At 34.6% G+C, this 18,453-nt stretch overlaps 1 protein-coding gene across 1 annotated transcript in view; it reads left to right on the top strand.

Moving 5' to 3' along the window:
* Nucleotides 1-18,453, top strand: part of LOC102800899 (uncharacterized) — a 58,228-nt gene that overhangs the window by 18,647 nt on the left and 21,128 nt on the right. The window contains exons 2-9 of the mRNA XM_085508495.1: nt 3,186-3,351; nt 3,664-5,996; nt 6,289-6,383; nt 12,885-13,097; nt 13,507-13,729; nt 14,878-15,077; nt 16,017-16,193; nt 17,586-17,777. Coding sequence (XP_085364621.1) covers nt 3,186-3,351; nt 3,664-5,996; nt 6,289-6,383; nt 12,885-13,097; nt 13,507-13,729; nt 14,878-15,077; nt 16,017-16,193; nt 17,586-17,777 — 3,599 coding nt within the window. The remainder of the gene's footprint in view (nt 1-3,185; nt 3,352-3,663; nt 5,997-6,288; nt 6,384-12,884; nt 13,098-13,506; nt 13,730-14,877; nt 15,078-16,016; nt 16,194-17,585; nt 17,778-18,453) is intronic.

Here is an 18,453-nt window from a genome sequence, read left to right as displayed (position 1 = left end):
ATTTGTTTAGTTTTTGACTTGATACGTGTATGCTTTGAGGTAAAAATGAGTGTATGTGACCTACTGCCCAACATAGATTTGTGATTCCAACGCCTTCGTTCTACTAAAATTATTCTCGACCTTCATGTTTTTAAGTATTGTTCAATTTTTAGGAACTATACTTTTAACTTAATTTTATATTTTGGCCTGGGTCAGCTTAACTGTTTATTTTAGCATGTATAGAGAACAAAATTGTTAATGACATTACCCGATGACTCAAGGTGTGCAAACTGGTACAAACCTGAAAAAATAAATAGTTTAGAAATCCAGCACTACTCAGATGCAAGCAATCCTATCAAATTTGTTTAAAGACTCGTGTTGTCATGGTGAATTAGTATTATGATCACTTATATTTTGTATTTACTGGCATTGCCTACTTTTATCTCCTGCCAAATTCAGTGTGTGGTGATGCAAGACTCAGATGGTAATTCATGGCTTACCGTGTTATCTAAAAAGGAACCAAACTTGTGAAATAACAACACTTTAGCTGAGAATTTAAAGGTTAATTTATTGTGCTTAAAATTTTCATTGGTTTCCTATTGTTAATTTCAATGATTGTTTCATCTTCTATTGTTATTGTGTTGTTATTTATGATAATTGATCATAGCTTCCTCGCTGTGAGTATTGTTACCTACCTCCCCTCCTGCCAAGGCGAGTTAGCGTCCTTGGTGTCAGTTTTGTTGTTGCTATACTAGCACACTGACAATAAATACTGTCACATTCGAACAGAAACCATTCCGCACTAGTCAATAATATTCAGTTTATGACCTTCTCCTTTTGTTATGAAAACAAAAATTCATTGTTAAACTTTTTTTCTCTGATGTGAAATGTTATCTTTTGAACCTTGTGTTCCTTGCCCAAATTTTTGTCTACAACATATTGAATATATAGGACTTGTATTCTTATTTAATTTATTTGATATTTTTAAGCAAAGTTGATATGGTTTTTCGTTGCCCACATAAAAAAAAATATATTGACTATTATGTGATAAAGTTGACTTGCGATCAAAACACAGCTCTATATTGCATGGAAACGGAAGAAAATTTCCCCGAATGTTTCTAATGCAAATGTATGAAAACAAAAGTACGGTAGTAGATGAGATTGCTACAAAAAAAAAAATATTAAAAAGAGAATACTAAACCTGTAAAGTTGAAGCCTAGTTTCATTGAACTTCAACAATGCATTTGTATATTACCATGTGGGGATACTGTTGCTTTCTCTCTATTGTGTGCGGCCATTATACCCAAGTGCATTGTTGTCAAAGTTGATCGTGACTCTCAAAAAGTAATTTATTTATTAGGTAGTTTAATTATATTACAACAAGTTTTCTCATTCGCGAAGAATCAATAAAGCTTTAAAAAAAAGTCCGCTATGAAAAGGCTTTCGACGCTTACAGCGATGCTATATATTGATTGAATCTGTACGTCAAGTCTTGATCTCTGTATATCATGTAGGTCAGTCCAGCCGGCCCAAGTTTATGATCAGACTTCCTCGCTCTGAATCAAGATCAGTTGATTTTAAAGCACGGTGGTCGTCTTGCAGCGTGTGTTCGAGTTTCATGTAAATAAACAATGTATTTTACACGTGTTGTATACGTCGCTATGAGTCTCATATTGAACAGGACACGGCATGACGACTGCTGCCCTTTATTTAAAAATGTGTGATTCAAGTCTTAATTTCTGTATGTACTAAGAACAATCTTTGAAGTCCAAGTTGATTACCAGGATCTGTTGTGTTGAATTTCAGTCATCGTATTTTATAATTATTGTGAAGAATCAGTCGGTAAATTTTGTTTCCATCTGCGTCCTTCACCCATTGCACAGCTGTATCTGAGCATCAATATGGTTGTATTCAACTTACAAAAGCATTATGTAACGTATCTAAATAAGAGTGTCTACCTTGTCTAAATAACAAACCAAACAGCGGAAGTTTTTTTTCTTATAGTACCCCGCTATGTGTTAGGGTGTGAAAGAATGTCACTTAGAAACTCTTGCTTTTATCACATACTTACAATGATCATTCATGTAGTGTCTCAATGGAATAGAATTGTACCAATAGTTTTCAGAATTGAATGCAGTCACTATACATTCATGTAGGTACATTATTCGTAACATACAAGCCTTAGTCTACTGTGTTCAAATATACCTAGTAAGGCATTGGCTCTGCGACTGTGTCAGCTTACTGCTACAGTGTGTGATACCTTTACAGTGATCATTACTATCACAGATGCTAAGACCCTCCCCTCCCTCCCTCCCCTAATGTGGATGCAAATTTGGCATGTACATGTAAAGGAGGCGGTGAAACAAGCTGAAAAAAATTTTTGCTCTCTGCCAATAAAATCCCTGCTTTTTCTGGATATTGAACTTTGTGGAAAAAATTTTGTTTACAATAATTTCTCCTTTGCCTGTGTATTTCATTAATTTGCAAAAAGAAAATAGTTTTTTGTTTATCATTTATGCATAATTGTATTATCAAAAAAATTAAAACCTCATATTGTACATGTCTTGATTAGTATTTGTGTTAGTTCTGATAATTTTTTATTGAAAAAGTTTCAGAATACTTTTAGATGTATGTATCAGTATTGGTGTAGTGGGTTTCTAGTGGGTTTCTAGTGTATTTTATTCATATTAATAAAAACATTGTTTGTATAATGAATGCAATGCTTTATAATGCCATGTGTTGTACAACATATTTTCAAATTTCTACGAGTCACATGGAACCTATTTCAAACATGGTGCAAAGCTTTAACCTTTTCGCCACCAGACTTTCTCCATTTTTTTTGCTCTTTTTTTTTCTATATTCTTCAATATTTCTGGCAATGAAGCTTAATTTTGGAGCAAACAGACAAAATTTTAGTAAATTTTCAGTTTTTACTCAAACAAATTTGGCTTTTTTTCACAATCTTCTGAAGGAAAATGCAGACTATAAACAGTCTATTTTATGAATTTGTGATGAAAAAAGGGAACTGGTAGTAAAAATGTTAATCAAATACGTGATACATACATTTTTTGTCAATGTTTATTCACAAATTTTGATCAATACCTGTGGCCAAATGGAAATTTAGTTTATTTAGTCTAAAAAATAGAAAAAAAATATGGCATTCTGAAGCTTAATGTGTTTTTTTTTTTGTATTTTTTGTTTCATAGAACATTCACAGAGATGCGGGAGAGTGGTTAGTAGAGCCTTTGTTGGACGCTGAGCACAGTTCTCAGGGAACTGATGTTGAGAGGGCGACAGATATGGCAAGATACCAATATGATAGCACATCATCATTGCATCTCTCGGATTTGAATAGAAATCAATCATATACAGGTAATGATAGTTCAAAGTAGTCAAATCATTACTAATAACTGTTTAATTTTTACAGCTGGAATATTTAAAGATTTCCTAATAGAAGAGAAGGGGGAAAAATAATCCTTGTGACTCGCAAGCTCTAAATATTTTTTTAGCGCCATTTGATTTTGATCTAGTGATTCATAAACTGAATAAGAGAATAAAATGTAATGAGCTCTATCTCGCATTAGAAAACATAATATTTTTTTTACTACTGATGCATTTGTCATACTGATTATTCGTTTAGTTCACACACCATCAGTTGACAACCACTTCTCCATCTCCCACCAGCTCCTTCCTATCACTCAGCTGCTGATGTACAAGATGCTAGACATGACAACCGTTACTATGGATACCAGCCATCCAGTGTATCAAGCAAGGAAGATCTGTCAGAATTATATTACATTCCAGGCCAACACAAATTGATGCATTTACCTGCGAGGAGTCGATTCAGTTATGCTTATGGAGAAACTGCTAAACATAAATACGGTTACGAAGATGAATATGCCGACACAAACAGCAATCATTACGACACCTCACCTAGAAGTCAGTATAGCTATATAGACACGCCTAGAAGTCAAGATACTCAAGATTCTTATGACAGTAGATACCATGAGACACCAAGAGACTCAGGATTTTCGTATTCCAGACCACCTCAGGAGCATGTTGATGAATCCAAATCACAGTATTCCCGGAATGGCCAGAATGGATACCCACTAGACAGGAATGGCGATTGTTGGAGCGAGACAGCGTCTGTGGATACGAAACAAGATGTCAACCAGGTGCTATTAGAATCAGCATACTATGCAAGAAAACGACGCTACAGTTTCGGTGCTGTTAGCCCAGATTGGCAGCGTGGAAGTCCAGACACCAGCCCTTCTTCAAGGGATCAAAATCAGGCATATGGAGCATTGAACGCCTATACTGGTTTTAATGGCAGATCTGGGCGTAATGGTGCAGTGGGTGATGGAAGAATGTCTATGAGTGATACGCCAAACTTCAGAACTGCATACTCTGATCATGTTGCAGAGAACAGGGGCAGTTCCACTGTTCCAGTAACAAATGGGAGATATCCAGGAGATGGAAGTCATTCACGAGCAGATACAAGCTCATATCCACCACAGTATATGGAACTAACATCTGGACATACACAACAAGATTCTGGCTACTATACTGGATATCATAAACCAGAATATAACAACCTTCGTGACAGGGAACCTTCTCAGCTAGAATCTCATTCCAATGCATCCTATCCTGGATACCTGTATTCCGGAAATTATGTTAATGATTACGAAGGCAGGTCTTCTCCTGGCCTGAGCCATTCAGGAAACAGTTCCAGTAGTAAATCCAAACAGAGTGCATCAACGAATGACTTGACACCGCGAGAGCAGACCTGGACTTATAGTGGAGCCATCTACGTAGATAATAATGAAATGAAATCTGAGACACCTGTTGCATTTGGGATATCTTCGGTACCCTCTGTGAATCAAGCACAACCTGTTGACAGCAGAAGTTTGCCACCAAGCTCTACGATGCCTGAAGGTTCCAGGCTGTCGTCTTATGGTGTGAAAGTCAAACCTGCTGGGGGATCAACCACTACCATGTTTGATACTTCTGTAGGAAGTCACAGTAGTCCAAGCTCCAGCTACACTTCCCAAAGAAGTTCCAATTCTGTTCATAGCTTGCAGCGTAGCACAAGCCCTGAGCAAAGAAGTGTCATCTCTGGCCAAAGGAACACCAGCCCTGACCAGAGAAGCACTAGCTCTGTTCAGAAGACCAGCTACACTAGTCGACGGTGTCCAAGTCCTAGTCCGACATATCCAATACAAAGAAGTTCTAGTCCAGCCTTCACTAGACCACAAGGGTCAAAGGATGCCTGGCGAAGACATAGTTATGCTGAACCAAGCACTGTTCAGGAAGATTTTAAAACTCCCCTCCCTTCTTCATTTACTTCTGTTAGTCATAAAAGCCATAGTCTGACTCAAACATCACCAGTTAGTGCCAGAACCACCGTACAAAGCCTAACACAGACCTCTCCATCATCAGCCACCCATAGTTCTTCACCACACAGTCGAACCACTGTACGAAGCTCAACACAGACCACTCCGCCATCAGCCACTCGTAGTTCATCACCACACATTCAAGCCACCATTCATAGTTCATCAGAGACCTCTCCACCATCAGCAACCCGTGGCTCATCATCACTACACAGACGAAGCTTGTCCTCCCCACGAGTCAAATTTGATACCGAGGAGAAGGAAAATCACTATGATAACAGTTACTATGCTGATTCAGGTAGGCTTGGAGACAGCTACAATAGTTCCAGAGAACTCTCGATGAATGATTTGAAAACAAACCAAGCGGAGAAACCTGAAATAAGACGACCATCCTCACCAAAGATGAGTTTGTCTTCCTTAGGTCCTAGTAGTAGATTAAAACAAAGTAATACCTCATTGTCAGTGTCCTCTTTGAATAGAAGTAGGAGCTCATCACTAGACAGGATGCATGATGGCAAATCATCAGGGTTTGTTAAAAGCAGACCAATATCAGTGAAGATGTCTTCGTCAACTGAAATAACACCTGCTATGTTACAACGATTTAAAAAGAGAATATCAAAACCACAGGTGAGTAAGATTTAATGTTAGTGTGGCAAATATTTGTTTTGTAATTTTTATTTTATTTATAATACATGTTTGATATGCTTTCAATTTCATGGCTTCCGTTATTTACAATAAATATTTAATGATTCTTGCATTACCATGTCCCAAAATATTAGGATCCTTAAAATTTGCGACACTGGGAGCAGATTTTGAAATTTGTGACACTGACAGCAGATTTTAAAAGTTGCGACACTGAAAGCAGAATAAAAAATGCATTACTTGCAATGTTGTATGTTTAATACTATCTATTTTCCAGATTCAATCCAATGTTCCTGTTTACACATCAACATTCTTGACACGTTCTGGTAACCATGGAAATGGAGATAGTCATTCAAGATCAACATCTCAAAGGTAAGCTATTAGTTAATCATATTTACTGTAATTGTTGCACATCCTATATTTCTGACTCCATAAAAGATAATACATCCTGGGCCTTCCTAAAAATCTTCCTTAAATAAAAAATAGAAATACATGACTGTACTTATAACTAATAATAATTTTAATTTATTAATATTTTTAACAAGTTTTAATGAATGATAAATACTTCATCACATATACGCTTGTTGCAAATGATCGCCATGCTTGTTACCATGGAAACAACTATTATTCATTAAGCCGTATGATTCTACAAAGTCAGCAAGCTTCAAAAGTAATGTGGTGTATATATTTTTATGAATGGAAAAGATTTAAAAAGTAATCAGAAATAAATATTTCTTTTTTTCATTTGTCAATTTTATTAGAGTCTACAATTCCTGCACGCACCAGAATGTCTGTCATATGATTCATTGTATCTGGTGTTGTGCCAAAGTTGGCTTCACTTTGTGATCACAATAACTACCTGTAAACTTATTCAAGTGAATAATAAAACACAGTTGCAAAATTTCTCAAATTTCCATTTCTATGCATAGGATGCTGCACGTGTTAAATCACCTAATTACGAATTGCTGGTTCATACACTATTTCAGTATAAAATCAATAAACCATGCAACACGCACGCTTTTCGTGTAACACAGATCTATATAGCTCGAAGATCTCTGCCAGTGTGAGGTTATATTTTACATGTAGCCTGGAGGGGATCATAACGTTGCTTTATGTTGTCACAACAAAGCGTCTGCCTCAAGGCTAAATTCTTTTATTTCATATTAGTAAAAGACGAAAGTCTAACAACTGTAGTAACATAACATTTGCTATCACCGTGATTTTCAAAAGTTGTATTCTTATTTCTAACAAGATTTGTTTTTTTTTTGGTTGTTTAGTTTGAGAAAATAGCACAGCAACCTCTGTGTCAAGGTTATATTTGGAATGCACTAGTTTCTATATTTGGGTGTGCTACACTCCTTATATGGAATGCACTGCTTTCTATATTTGGGTGTGCTATAGTCCTTATTTGGAATGATATTCTCCTTATTTGGTATGCTTGCTATCCTTATTTTATATTCCTATTCTTTCCATACTTTTCAGAATAATTTTTTTCCCCACCAACATATTTTGCACATTTTTATGTATTTTTAGCTCCGCTGTCGACTTTGTCGAGCGGAGCTTATCATATGAGTGATTGTCCGTCGTCGTCGTCCGTGTCAATGTTTTACTTTTTCGACTTCTTCTTGAAAACTACAAGCCTGAATGCTTTTGATACTTGGTGTATATGTATCTTGGGTAGACCTCTCTCAGATTTGTTCATTTCATGATGATATCTTCAATTCTCTAATTTTGGTGAATATTTTTGTCATTTTTAGTAAAAAGTGATATTTTCGACTTCTTGTTGAAAACCGCAAGTGCAATTGCTTTGATATTACATATATAGGTACTACATGTGGACCTCTCTCAGATTTGTTCATTTTGTAATGATATCTTTAATTCTCTAATTTTGGTGAATATTTTTGTCATTTTTGGTAAAAAGTGATATTTTCGACTTCTTGTTGAAAACCGCAAGTCCAATTGCTTTGATACTACATATATAGGTACTACATGTCGACCTCTCTCAGATTTGTTCATTTTGTAAAGATATCTTCAATTCTCTAATTTTGGTGAATATTTTTGTAATTTTTGGTAAAAAGTGATATTTTCGACTTCTTGTTGAAAACCGCAAGTCCAATTGCTTTGATATTACATATATAGGTACTACATGTGGACCTCTCTCAGATTTGTTCATTTTGTAATGATATCTTTAATTCTCTAATCTTGGTGAATATTTTTGTAATTTTTGGTAAAAAGTGATATTTTCGACTTCTTGTTGAAAACCGCAAGTCCAATTGCTTTGATATTACATATATAGGTACTACATGTCGACCTCTCTCAGATTTGTTCATTTTGTAATGATATCTTCAATTCTCTAATTTTGGTGAATTTTTTTGTAATTTTTGGTAAAAAGTGATATTTTCGACTTCTTGTTGAAAACCGCAAGTCCAATTGCTTTGATATTACATATATAGGTACTACATGTGGACCTCTCTCAGATTTGTTCATTTTGTAATGATATCTTTAATTCTCTAATTTTGGTGAATATTTTTGTAATTTTTGGTAAAAAGTGATATTTTCGACTTCTTGTTGAAAACCGCAAGTGCAATTGCTTTGATATTACATATATAGGTACTACATGTGGACCTCTCTCAGATTTGTTCATTTTGTAATGATATCTTTAATTCTCTAATTTTGGTGAATATTTTTGGTAAAAAGTGATATTTTCGACTTCTTGTTAAAAACCGCAAGTCCAATTGCTTTGATATTACATATATAGGTACTACATGTGGACCTCTCTCAGATTTGTTCATTTCATAATGATATCTTTAATTCTCTAATTTTGATGAATATTTTTGTAGTTTTTGGTAAAAAGTGATATTTTCGACTTCTTGTTGAAAACCGCAAGTCCAATTGCTTTGATATATTATACATATAGGTACTACATGTGGACCTCTCTCAGATTTGTTCATTTTCTAATGATATCTTCTGTTCTTTAATTGCCATGTGCATTGCTAACAGCGGAGCTATCTCAGCCGACAGGCTGCTTGTTTTATAGTTTTTTTCATTAATTTTGAACCAAATGAACATACCGTAATTTACCCTTGGTTTCAGATATTTGTCATTTTTTACAAAAGGATTATGAAAAAGGGATTGAGGTTTATTTTGTGGAAAGTAACAGAAGTTGGTTTTGCCATTAAAAGGGGTAAAATACATTGTACATCCTAGATACGAATGTAGTTTAGAGCATAAAGCATTGTGGTGTACACGTGTGTGAACAGTTGTAGACTGACATCTCTGCTCATGTGTGATAAATCTTAAGGTATCACCATTTTTTGCGATCACGAAAGGTTGCTTGTCAATATTGGTTCAGTAGTTCAGAAAAAAAAGAGCTCTAAGTCTATTATCTAACTTGCATGCAATAACTTATTTAAAGTGGCAGTTCAGTGATAGCTTCATGTCACGAGTCTCTGGTCTTCGTCACACACAAAGCACTAATTATTATTATTTTTTTAATTTAATTATTTCTGCTAAAAATTAATTTTAATGTTCACTGGTGTTTAATTTCATTATTTGCATATTTGACCATATTTGGAACATGATAACCATATTTGGAGCATGATAACCATATTTGGAACATGACAATCATATTATTTGAAAAATTCCATTTCCACACACACGTCCAAACGCTGCTCAAACCATCTTTATTTTCCAACTTTCTGTGTTGGGCTTCAAAAGTAAAAAAACAGTTTTAGATAATGCTTCAACAAAACTAAAGAATTAGGGTTTGAGGACTTGGTTTTGAACTATTATCTTGGCATTTGGAAATAGAATACCATTTCACACCAGTGAACAGCACCTTGGTGGTAAACAATTACCGAAGAATTGGGAAATAAACTGATAGGCTAGTATGATGGGTCAGTTCTATTGAAATCATAAAGAAGACAATACATGTATTGTCTTGATAACAATGGTCGGCTTGGTACCATTAAACATCAGTGAGAACTCGCCATTCAGGCCAATCAGGCTCACATAATTTATATTATTTGTATTGTTCTTTGAGATGGATGAGACTCGATGCAACATCGGGGGAAGCAAAATAATTGTAATTTGCTATTGGGTAGACTTAGCCAGTGTGCCCCTGGATTGTTTACACAACAATGACAGGAATTGTGCGGAAACACTGGAAATGACATAGATGAATGGAATCTCTGCCCTTTGGGAATTGCTATCGGTTTAATGAATTAAACCGTAGCAACGGAAGTGAACTAGAAAGTTTGAAAAGTGGATGAACGTGTTGATCAAAACATACTTGTCTTCTCGCTCTATTCAGCCGTCCCAGGAGGGTCCCAGTGAATGTAGTTGAATTCATTTGGAAGAATGGTGCACATTTGCAACAGCTAATGGAGTTGGTTTGTGTTTGTTCTGCAGCATAGATGGAAGACTGATAATTTTATCGTTTCAATCAGTCATGCTTATCTCTACGGCATAATTGAAATGCAACTTCTCAAGAACACTTGTTGGTTTTTGAGGAAATTGTCAAAATTGTACCTCCTAAAGAAATGTTTAATACCTGGGTTTCATTTCAAATTTCTTTGCAAAAGTGTTTACCTGGCATAAAGACATGCAAGTTTGCTGCCCCCAGTCAACACTTCATGCAACAGTTAAAATGTATCACCTGGTGATGCCATTTTTTCCCTGTTCATTTCGTTTTTTCCGTGGAGGCCATGTTAATTGCTAGGTCATTCTGTCGTAGTCGGTCAAACATGTCACATTAGGTTTTAGAGACTGCTGATAGAAATGATTGAAACAATGGTCAGTCCTGCATTTTGTTCCTAATTTTGCATCTGGATGCAATTTCTCATCTGTATATTGACCACCAAGGTTTTCACGATCTGTAAATGGCCAATTCTTTCATGCTTTGTGTTTAGATTTGGTAGCCAATGAGTGAAGTTCTAGTGAAATTACTTTTGCCTTATTGAATAGTTTATCCTGGGATTGAATAAGTAGTTTGGATTTGGTAGCCAATAAGAGTAGTTCTAGTGAAGTTACTTTTGCCTCATTGAATAGTTTATCCTGGGATTGAATGAGTAGTTTGGATTTGGTAGCCAATGAGAGAAGTTCTAGTAAAGTTACTTTTGCCTCATTGGATAGTTTATCCTGGGATTGAATGAGTAGTTTGGATTTGGTAGCCAATAAGAGAAGTTCTAGTAAAGTTACTTTTGCCTCATTGCATAGTTTATCCTGGGATTGAATGAGTAGTTTGGATTTGGTAGCCAATGAGAGAAGTTCTAGTAAAGTTACTTTTGCCTCATTGGATAGTTTATCCTGGGATTGAATGAGTAGTTTGGATTTGGTAGCCAATAAGAGAAGTTCTAGTAAAGTTACTTTTGCCTCATTGCATAGTTTATCCTGGGATTGAATGAGTAGTTTGGATTTGGTAGCCAATGAGAGAAATTCTAGTAAAGTTACCTTTGCCTCATCAAATAAGTTGTCCTCTGATTGGCTAATCTATTTGAGTAGTTTGGATTTTCTAGCCAATGAGAGAAGTTCTAGTAAAGTCAATTTTGCCTCAGCAATAAAAATAAAATTTCAGAGGAACTGTCTTAATCAGGGATTACACCATAGCATTTTGGAAAATCTTTTGATATATATTTTGTCCTAACTATAATACTAAACCTATAATCTATTTTATGAGATTAACAGCTTATAAATTAAGTGTCCTTCATCGATAAGTTGATACAACTGGCCTGTTGGTATTTGTAATAGTTTTATTGTATTTTAAATACATTTGGCAATTAGCCAAATGTATTGAATCACTTTACAGGTCTCTAGGATTAATTGCCCTGTGGCATTTATCGTAAGGACCCTTAAGTATGTCTGCAATATATACCACAAGCCTCACAGTCGTGGTTGCTTGGTAGAAATTACATTGTAGCTTACCTACTATTTAACCTAAATAATAATTTAAGGGGCGGTGGTCGTCGCGCAGCGTGTATTCGAATTTCATGTAAACAAACATTGTATTTTTCATGCGCTGTATATGTCGCTATGGGTTCTATATTGAAAAGGACGCGACGCAACAACTATTACCCTTTCTGAATAGCGTCACAAAATTACAGACTCGGTTAGGGTTTTCTGATAATGATACAATCACACCTGTATACCATTTATTTCAAAACGACTCCAGTAAAAATACAGCGGTTAGAGAATGTCGTCTGGCACAGGAACACAGAAGATAACAGAAATTGAACTGCACGCGAGCAGAAGTAAACAAACACTGATTGGTCAATACCGATCATGTGTCAACGTAGATTGACCCTAATTAACATAATGTATGCATTTCACTTGGATATCGGCAGTATCACCGTAACATCGAATATAACAATGATAACTTTGAAATTAATAACAATATTAATGTTCGCGACACCCTTTAAAAGAATCTGATTAATTATTAAAGTATGTCCACACAATCCAAAATTACATTTATTCTATACTGGATCATTATGATGTATTTTGACCATAGACATGAACCTGTCATTTTTCCTAAGCAATGTACAAGTAACAGAGAAAATAGTGTACTACATTGATAAATTAAATTAATATGCAGACACTGTTTTCCTGAAACCTTGCTTACAGTCTTTAAATGTTCAATACTGGTACTTCTCAAACCTTTTATAAAATACTCTGTCAACAAAATGTTTTTAATAACAATCACTGATGTATAAACCTGTGAACATAATAATTGTTGGTATTTTATGTATTTTTCTATGATTTCTTTATTAATGTTAAACCAAATGGGTTTAATTTTCCATTGCTTACATGTTTTGTTGATTTTCGGATTGTAAAACAAATGATTGAACTCATTTAATTTAAATTGTTTTATTCTGGCAGTGGGAAAGGTATCCAGACATCACCAGGAAGTACCAAGACATTGAATCGTATGTCATCAATACTCTGGGCTATGAAGCTAATAGAGTTACTACATAAGACGCCGTCCAGTAGCCATGACGAGTTGGTTGTCCAGGCGAGATGGTTCAGAAAGTGGTACACTAATGTCAACAGAATCAAGTCTTTAAGAGAAGAACAAAATCAAATGATGGAAGAGTGAGTATCGTATTTTAGCTCATTAAAAGTTTCTGATATCAAGAGTTTTTGTGCATCTGGCCACAAAATTAGTCGAATTCAGCCGTCCGTAAAAAAAGCAGGAGCTTGTTCAAAAGTATTATGGATGTATCCTTATTTGGAAAATGTCTGTCATATTTGTGTCACATTCAAACACTTTTTACCTTGTCTGTATCATCATAGATGAAAGGCAAGGTATATTAGGGAAAATGTCTGTCCTTGTTGTTGTGGTCGTCGTCGCTGACTCCATCCTTATATTATCCAATTTGGGATCTCTACCAATTTTGATTATTGGACATGTTCTATTTATATTTTTAAGATATTCATTAAATTTCTTTTAAAATTGTAAGCATGAAAGATATAGAACCTGTTTCATCACTCTTTTTTTCAGTGCTGCTGTATTCTGGCGAAGGCATCTATTGCGAAAATGTCTATCAGTGTGGAAAAATGGTTCATCACCGGATAAAAGAAATGATGCCGAGCACCTTCATAGACGGCACATGTTGACGAAAGGACTCCAAGGTTTGAAATATGCCATCTGTCAAAAGAAGCAATTAGAAGAAAAGCTGGCAGCTCAGTGTCAGAGTAATTTGCTAGTTAGACATTTTGACACTGTGAGTATTGGTTTTTGTTTGTGCATAGGTTTTTGCTCTATTAGAAGAACATGTGAAGAACATGGCAGATGTGTGACTTTGGTAAAAAAAAAAGCACATGTTTTTTTTCTCAATGATACAATACTTACAACTGTAGGTTTAGTATTATAGTAGTATAGTATAATACATGTAATGAAAAAGTGGTCTAAAACGCCAGTTGTATTTCGGTACTGTTTTAAAAATGAAACTAAATGCTCCTATTATATATTTAAAATTCAAATGTTATTTTTGTCAGTGAAATTTAAAAGTGTTAATTGTTCCGGAAGTCATTGTGTTGTCTGGCAGTGAATTCCAAACGTTGGTGATGCTCTGGTTGAAAAAGTTCTTTTGCAGTTTTAGTTTGCAAGGGCCTTTAGTGAGTTTTTGGCTATAACTTTTTGTAGCAGGATAACAGAAAGGGGATAAAAATATAGATAGGATCTGGATCTTATATATTTGTATCATGTCACCATCCCTCGTCTAAACACCAGTGATTGCATGTTTAACATGTAACTTTTTGAACCTTTTTCAACTTTCCATTTAAAAACGAGGCGACCAAATAATGTTACAATACATAAACAAAGGTTGTGCTATAAGTTTGTAATAAATTGTACATGCAAACAAATTAGACACATATTACAACATAAAAGATAGGATTTTAAATTCACTGCATGATCACAGCAATCACACTTCACACTCACTGCCACACAAACCAAACTCACTGCCACACAAACAACACTCACTGCCACACAAATCACTTGCACTGTGATTTGTTAAAATGTTTTCGCATACTGTAGAATACTTTATTTTCGCTGAAGGAATAATTCACTGAAAATAAAATCCAGCAAATATACCTTTTTTCCTATATTTTACATTCAACTTATCAAAAATCAGTGAAAATAACACACAAAACACCCACAAATTATTTCTAGCTAAAATAAAGTATTTTACAGTATTTCAATAGAAGAAATGGGGTTATTGTTTTAAAATTTGTTATTCCAATCAAACTTTAATCATCTCACTACTATGTTGTGGGAAAAAAAAAAAAAAACATTTATGGAAACTTTTAACTTGTTTCCATGTGGTTGAAATCACTGAATTCTAATCTTTTCTCCTGTTTATCATTGCAGTGGAAATCCACATATCATGAACACAGGCACGAAACATTACGGCATGCTTTCCTGACGTGGCAACAATTTAAACTGGATACCGACAAGTTTAAACAACTGTCTTGTAAACATGATAAAATGAAAGTGTCTGGTGCGTTCCGAGCGTGGAAAGATAAACACAGTGATGTACAGAAAGAGGGGCTAGCGGGACTTCATTACAAGTAAGTTATCGCCACGAATAAATTATGGTTATTAAGTATCCCTTTTGAGGAATGTCCAATGGCCATTATAGAAGATGTGACGAGTCATCAGGCTTGGTGATTTGGTAAAAGTAATAAATGAATGAATGAATGAATGAATGAATGAATGCTGCTGCTTGGACCGATAAATATGATATATAGTAGATAATATTTGGTAATCATTGTTCTAAGTAACTATTAAAATAGCTAAATGTTTGGAACAATGTCTCTTTATCAATAGCATAATAGAAAATTCTGTGCTATCAATAGAGGACCATTTTTTTCTATGCTATCAATTAAGAGTCATTGCTTGAAACATCAAGCTATTTTTAATAGTTACCGGTACTTAGAACATAAATCACCAAATATTATCTACTCGGTGATATGGTGTTGTACATGTGCATTTGTCTGAGATACGCACAAAGTATTTGTTTACTTTAACATAGTATTTACCCTGTCATGCAAAATACTTAGCTATCCTCGGGGGCGGACATCCGGGCATTTTCAATGCCTGGCAACCTGCGGCGGTGAAAACAAAGGCCCAAAACTTGCAGAAAACGGTACTTTGGGATGATTGTTGAGACTCCTCTGAACAGTGTAACAAGATTAGCCCTACGTGTGTAACATATATAAATTTGGCTGTTCGGGATTACTTCAAAGTTGAGTTTGTGTTGTTTTCTCGAATTTTCACCAGCTCGACCGGCGTTCCACAGCAGCGCGCACAGAGCCCATAGAAATGCATGTACAGTGGTGCTCGTCTTAGCAACGTGGAACGTCTGTGACGTAGTTCCGCCCCCGAGGATATATGTACCCAGCAAATGTTTCAGAATGCAATAATGACAAATATTCACAAAAACCCTGGAAAATCAGTGCTAGCGAATACACAATACTTATATTTTTCTACTAATTCCTTCTTTTCAGAGTAACTCTATTCAGTAAAGGTTTTCAAAGCTGGAGACTTTACACGTCAGAAAGACGAGTTAAAACGACACAGAATGAAATGGGGAAAGTTTACTTTGAGGAGAAAACTTTTGTGAAATATTTCAAGAATTGGCAAGCTGAGTATGATAAATTCCAGATTGCCAAGAATCATCATAGGTTAGTTTCCTATAGTTCACTGTTTCATCATCATAGGTTAGTTTCCTATAGTTCACTGTTTCATCATCATAGGTTAGTTTCCTATAGTTCACTGTTTCATCATCATAGGTTAGTTTCCTATAGTTCACTGTTTCATCATCATAGGTTAGTTTCCTATAGTTCACTGTTTCATCATCATAGGTTAGTTTCCTATAGTTCACTGTTTCATCATCATAGGTTAGTTTCCTATAGTTCACTGTTTCATCATCATAGGTTAGTTTCCTATAGTTCCCTGTTTCATCATCATAGGTTAGTTTCCTATAGTTCACTGTTTCATCATCATTGTCTACTTTTGTCAACTTTTTCTACTTAAACTCGCATACATTTGTAACTTTTTAAAAAAAAATCCTTAAAATATTTTACATAACCAGCAGTAAAAGTAAGAAATTATAGAAAATGTATAAAATGTTGTACCAAAAAAACAAAAACAAATTGTGGCCTTGAAAACACAGATAATAGATCTGTTTTTGGTACAAAGAACTTCTTGTCATCTGTTTCTATCTGGCTTAATTTCCTAGTTTTGAAACCCAGCTGGTACTATTTTTAAATGTATTTGTTAGCGTAATTATATTTATTCATTAATTATATTATTTTCTTTTAATTATTGATCTTTCGCTGTCAGCATTTGACTGTGACATTTTGATTTTCTTGCAATTGTACCTTTCAAAGTCAAATATGTGTATGAGTTTCATGGTGAAAATTAAGTAGATTTTTATTTTGATTTCAAGTAGTTCCTTTTCAAAACTTCCTCAATGTATTTCGAAAAATTTAAACTTCATCTGTCTTCAATATATTTCTAAATTTTATGGATCTAAAACTTAGGGGAAAAAAAACTCCTCGAGTAGCTCTCAATAATTTTCATACCACTTTGTATTTAGCAATTGATAAATGCTTCCAAACTTGCGCCCTTTATGTTAAATGATTTCACAATGTCGACAGATTGATTAATTCTCGCTTTTGAAAATTCACTGAATACAAGAGAAAAAAAGTTCTGACTTTGAGGTGTGATCCCGTAGCAACAAAAGGACCTGACATGAATGCCATGTACTTGACATGGAGACAATGATTTCACACCTTTGGCACATATCAAAGAACCATTATCAAATTCACCTATTCCATAGCTCCTGTTTTTACAGGAAAACTTTTTTTCTATAGAAGATAAAATGTTCACAGCTAAAAAAAAAACATTTCCCAGACTCACAATTTCTTTTTTTTCCACGCAGTTTACTGCAATAAAACTTCACAAATTATTCTATTATTAACATCATTCTCGCACTCTCCCAAGATACTGACTTGACTGAGACAAAGTCTGCCATTTAGTTTTATAATTAGTTACTCTTTATTCTCTTGAAGCATGACTGTGCTCTCTAAGATACTGACTGGATGGAGACGAAGTCTGCCGATTGTACGAGCAGAACGGTTGCAAGATATGAGTGAAGCTAAAGAATTCCACAAGAAGGCGCTATTGAAGGTGTATTTTGCACAGTGGTCGTTGAAGCTTAAACAACAAATAATGCAAAAAATGATGAACAGGAATAGACTCAAGTAAGTTGAACTTTGTGTTGTTTTGATATAATTGTCCAGGACTTTTGCAGAGGAAATTAAAATTGTTTTTTTATTTACAATATCTGTGTATACCGTAGGACTAATTTGTCGTTTACTGACCAATTTGTGGATATGCTCATATATGACACCATCATATGTAGAACTGTATTTCTGAATGAACAACTCAAATGTCTGAAGCACATTCAATCCAAGTTCACAAACAAATTACTGGTAACTGTAACTGTAATTCTTGTTATTAGGAATTTTTTTTTTATTTCATTGATTTATAAATGTTTGTGAGAACAAAATCTTATGAAAGTTTTTATAAAAAGTTCTGTGCTTCCAAATTTTGTAATTGTTTTCTAAATTTAAAAACAGTTTAAGCAGTTTGTTGGGCAGTATCTGTATGTACATATTTGCTTGTTTTCACCCATCTCACTCATGCACACAGTTCATTGAAACATATATCATAGAAATGAACTACTGTAAAATGACTAATATTCACTGGGTTTAAATTTTTCTAATTTACTATTTCAGGCATATTCAGTGGGTTTTAAATTCACGGTTTTATCATTTAGATAATGTGTTCTATGCTAAATTGTACATATTCATATTTAATTTAGCGCATTTTCCAGTCAGCGAAATAAGCAAAATTAAAAGCCAGTAAATAATTGAC

Source organism: Saccoglossus kowalevskii, chromosome 15 (genome assembly GCF_978046115.1).
Source record: "Saccoglossus kowalevskii chromosome 15, keSacKowa6.1, whole genome shotgun sequence".
NCBI lineage: Eukaryota > Metazoa > Hemichordata > Enteropneusta > Harrimaniidae > Saccoglossus > Saccoglossus kowalevskii.
Note: the sequence above shows the minus strand (reverse complement) of the source record. Positions and strands in the feature narration are given on the sequence as shown.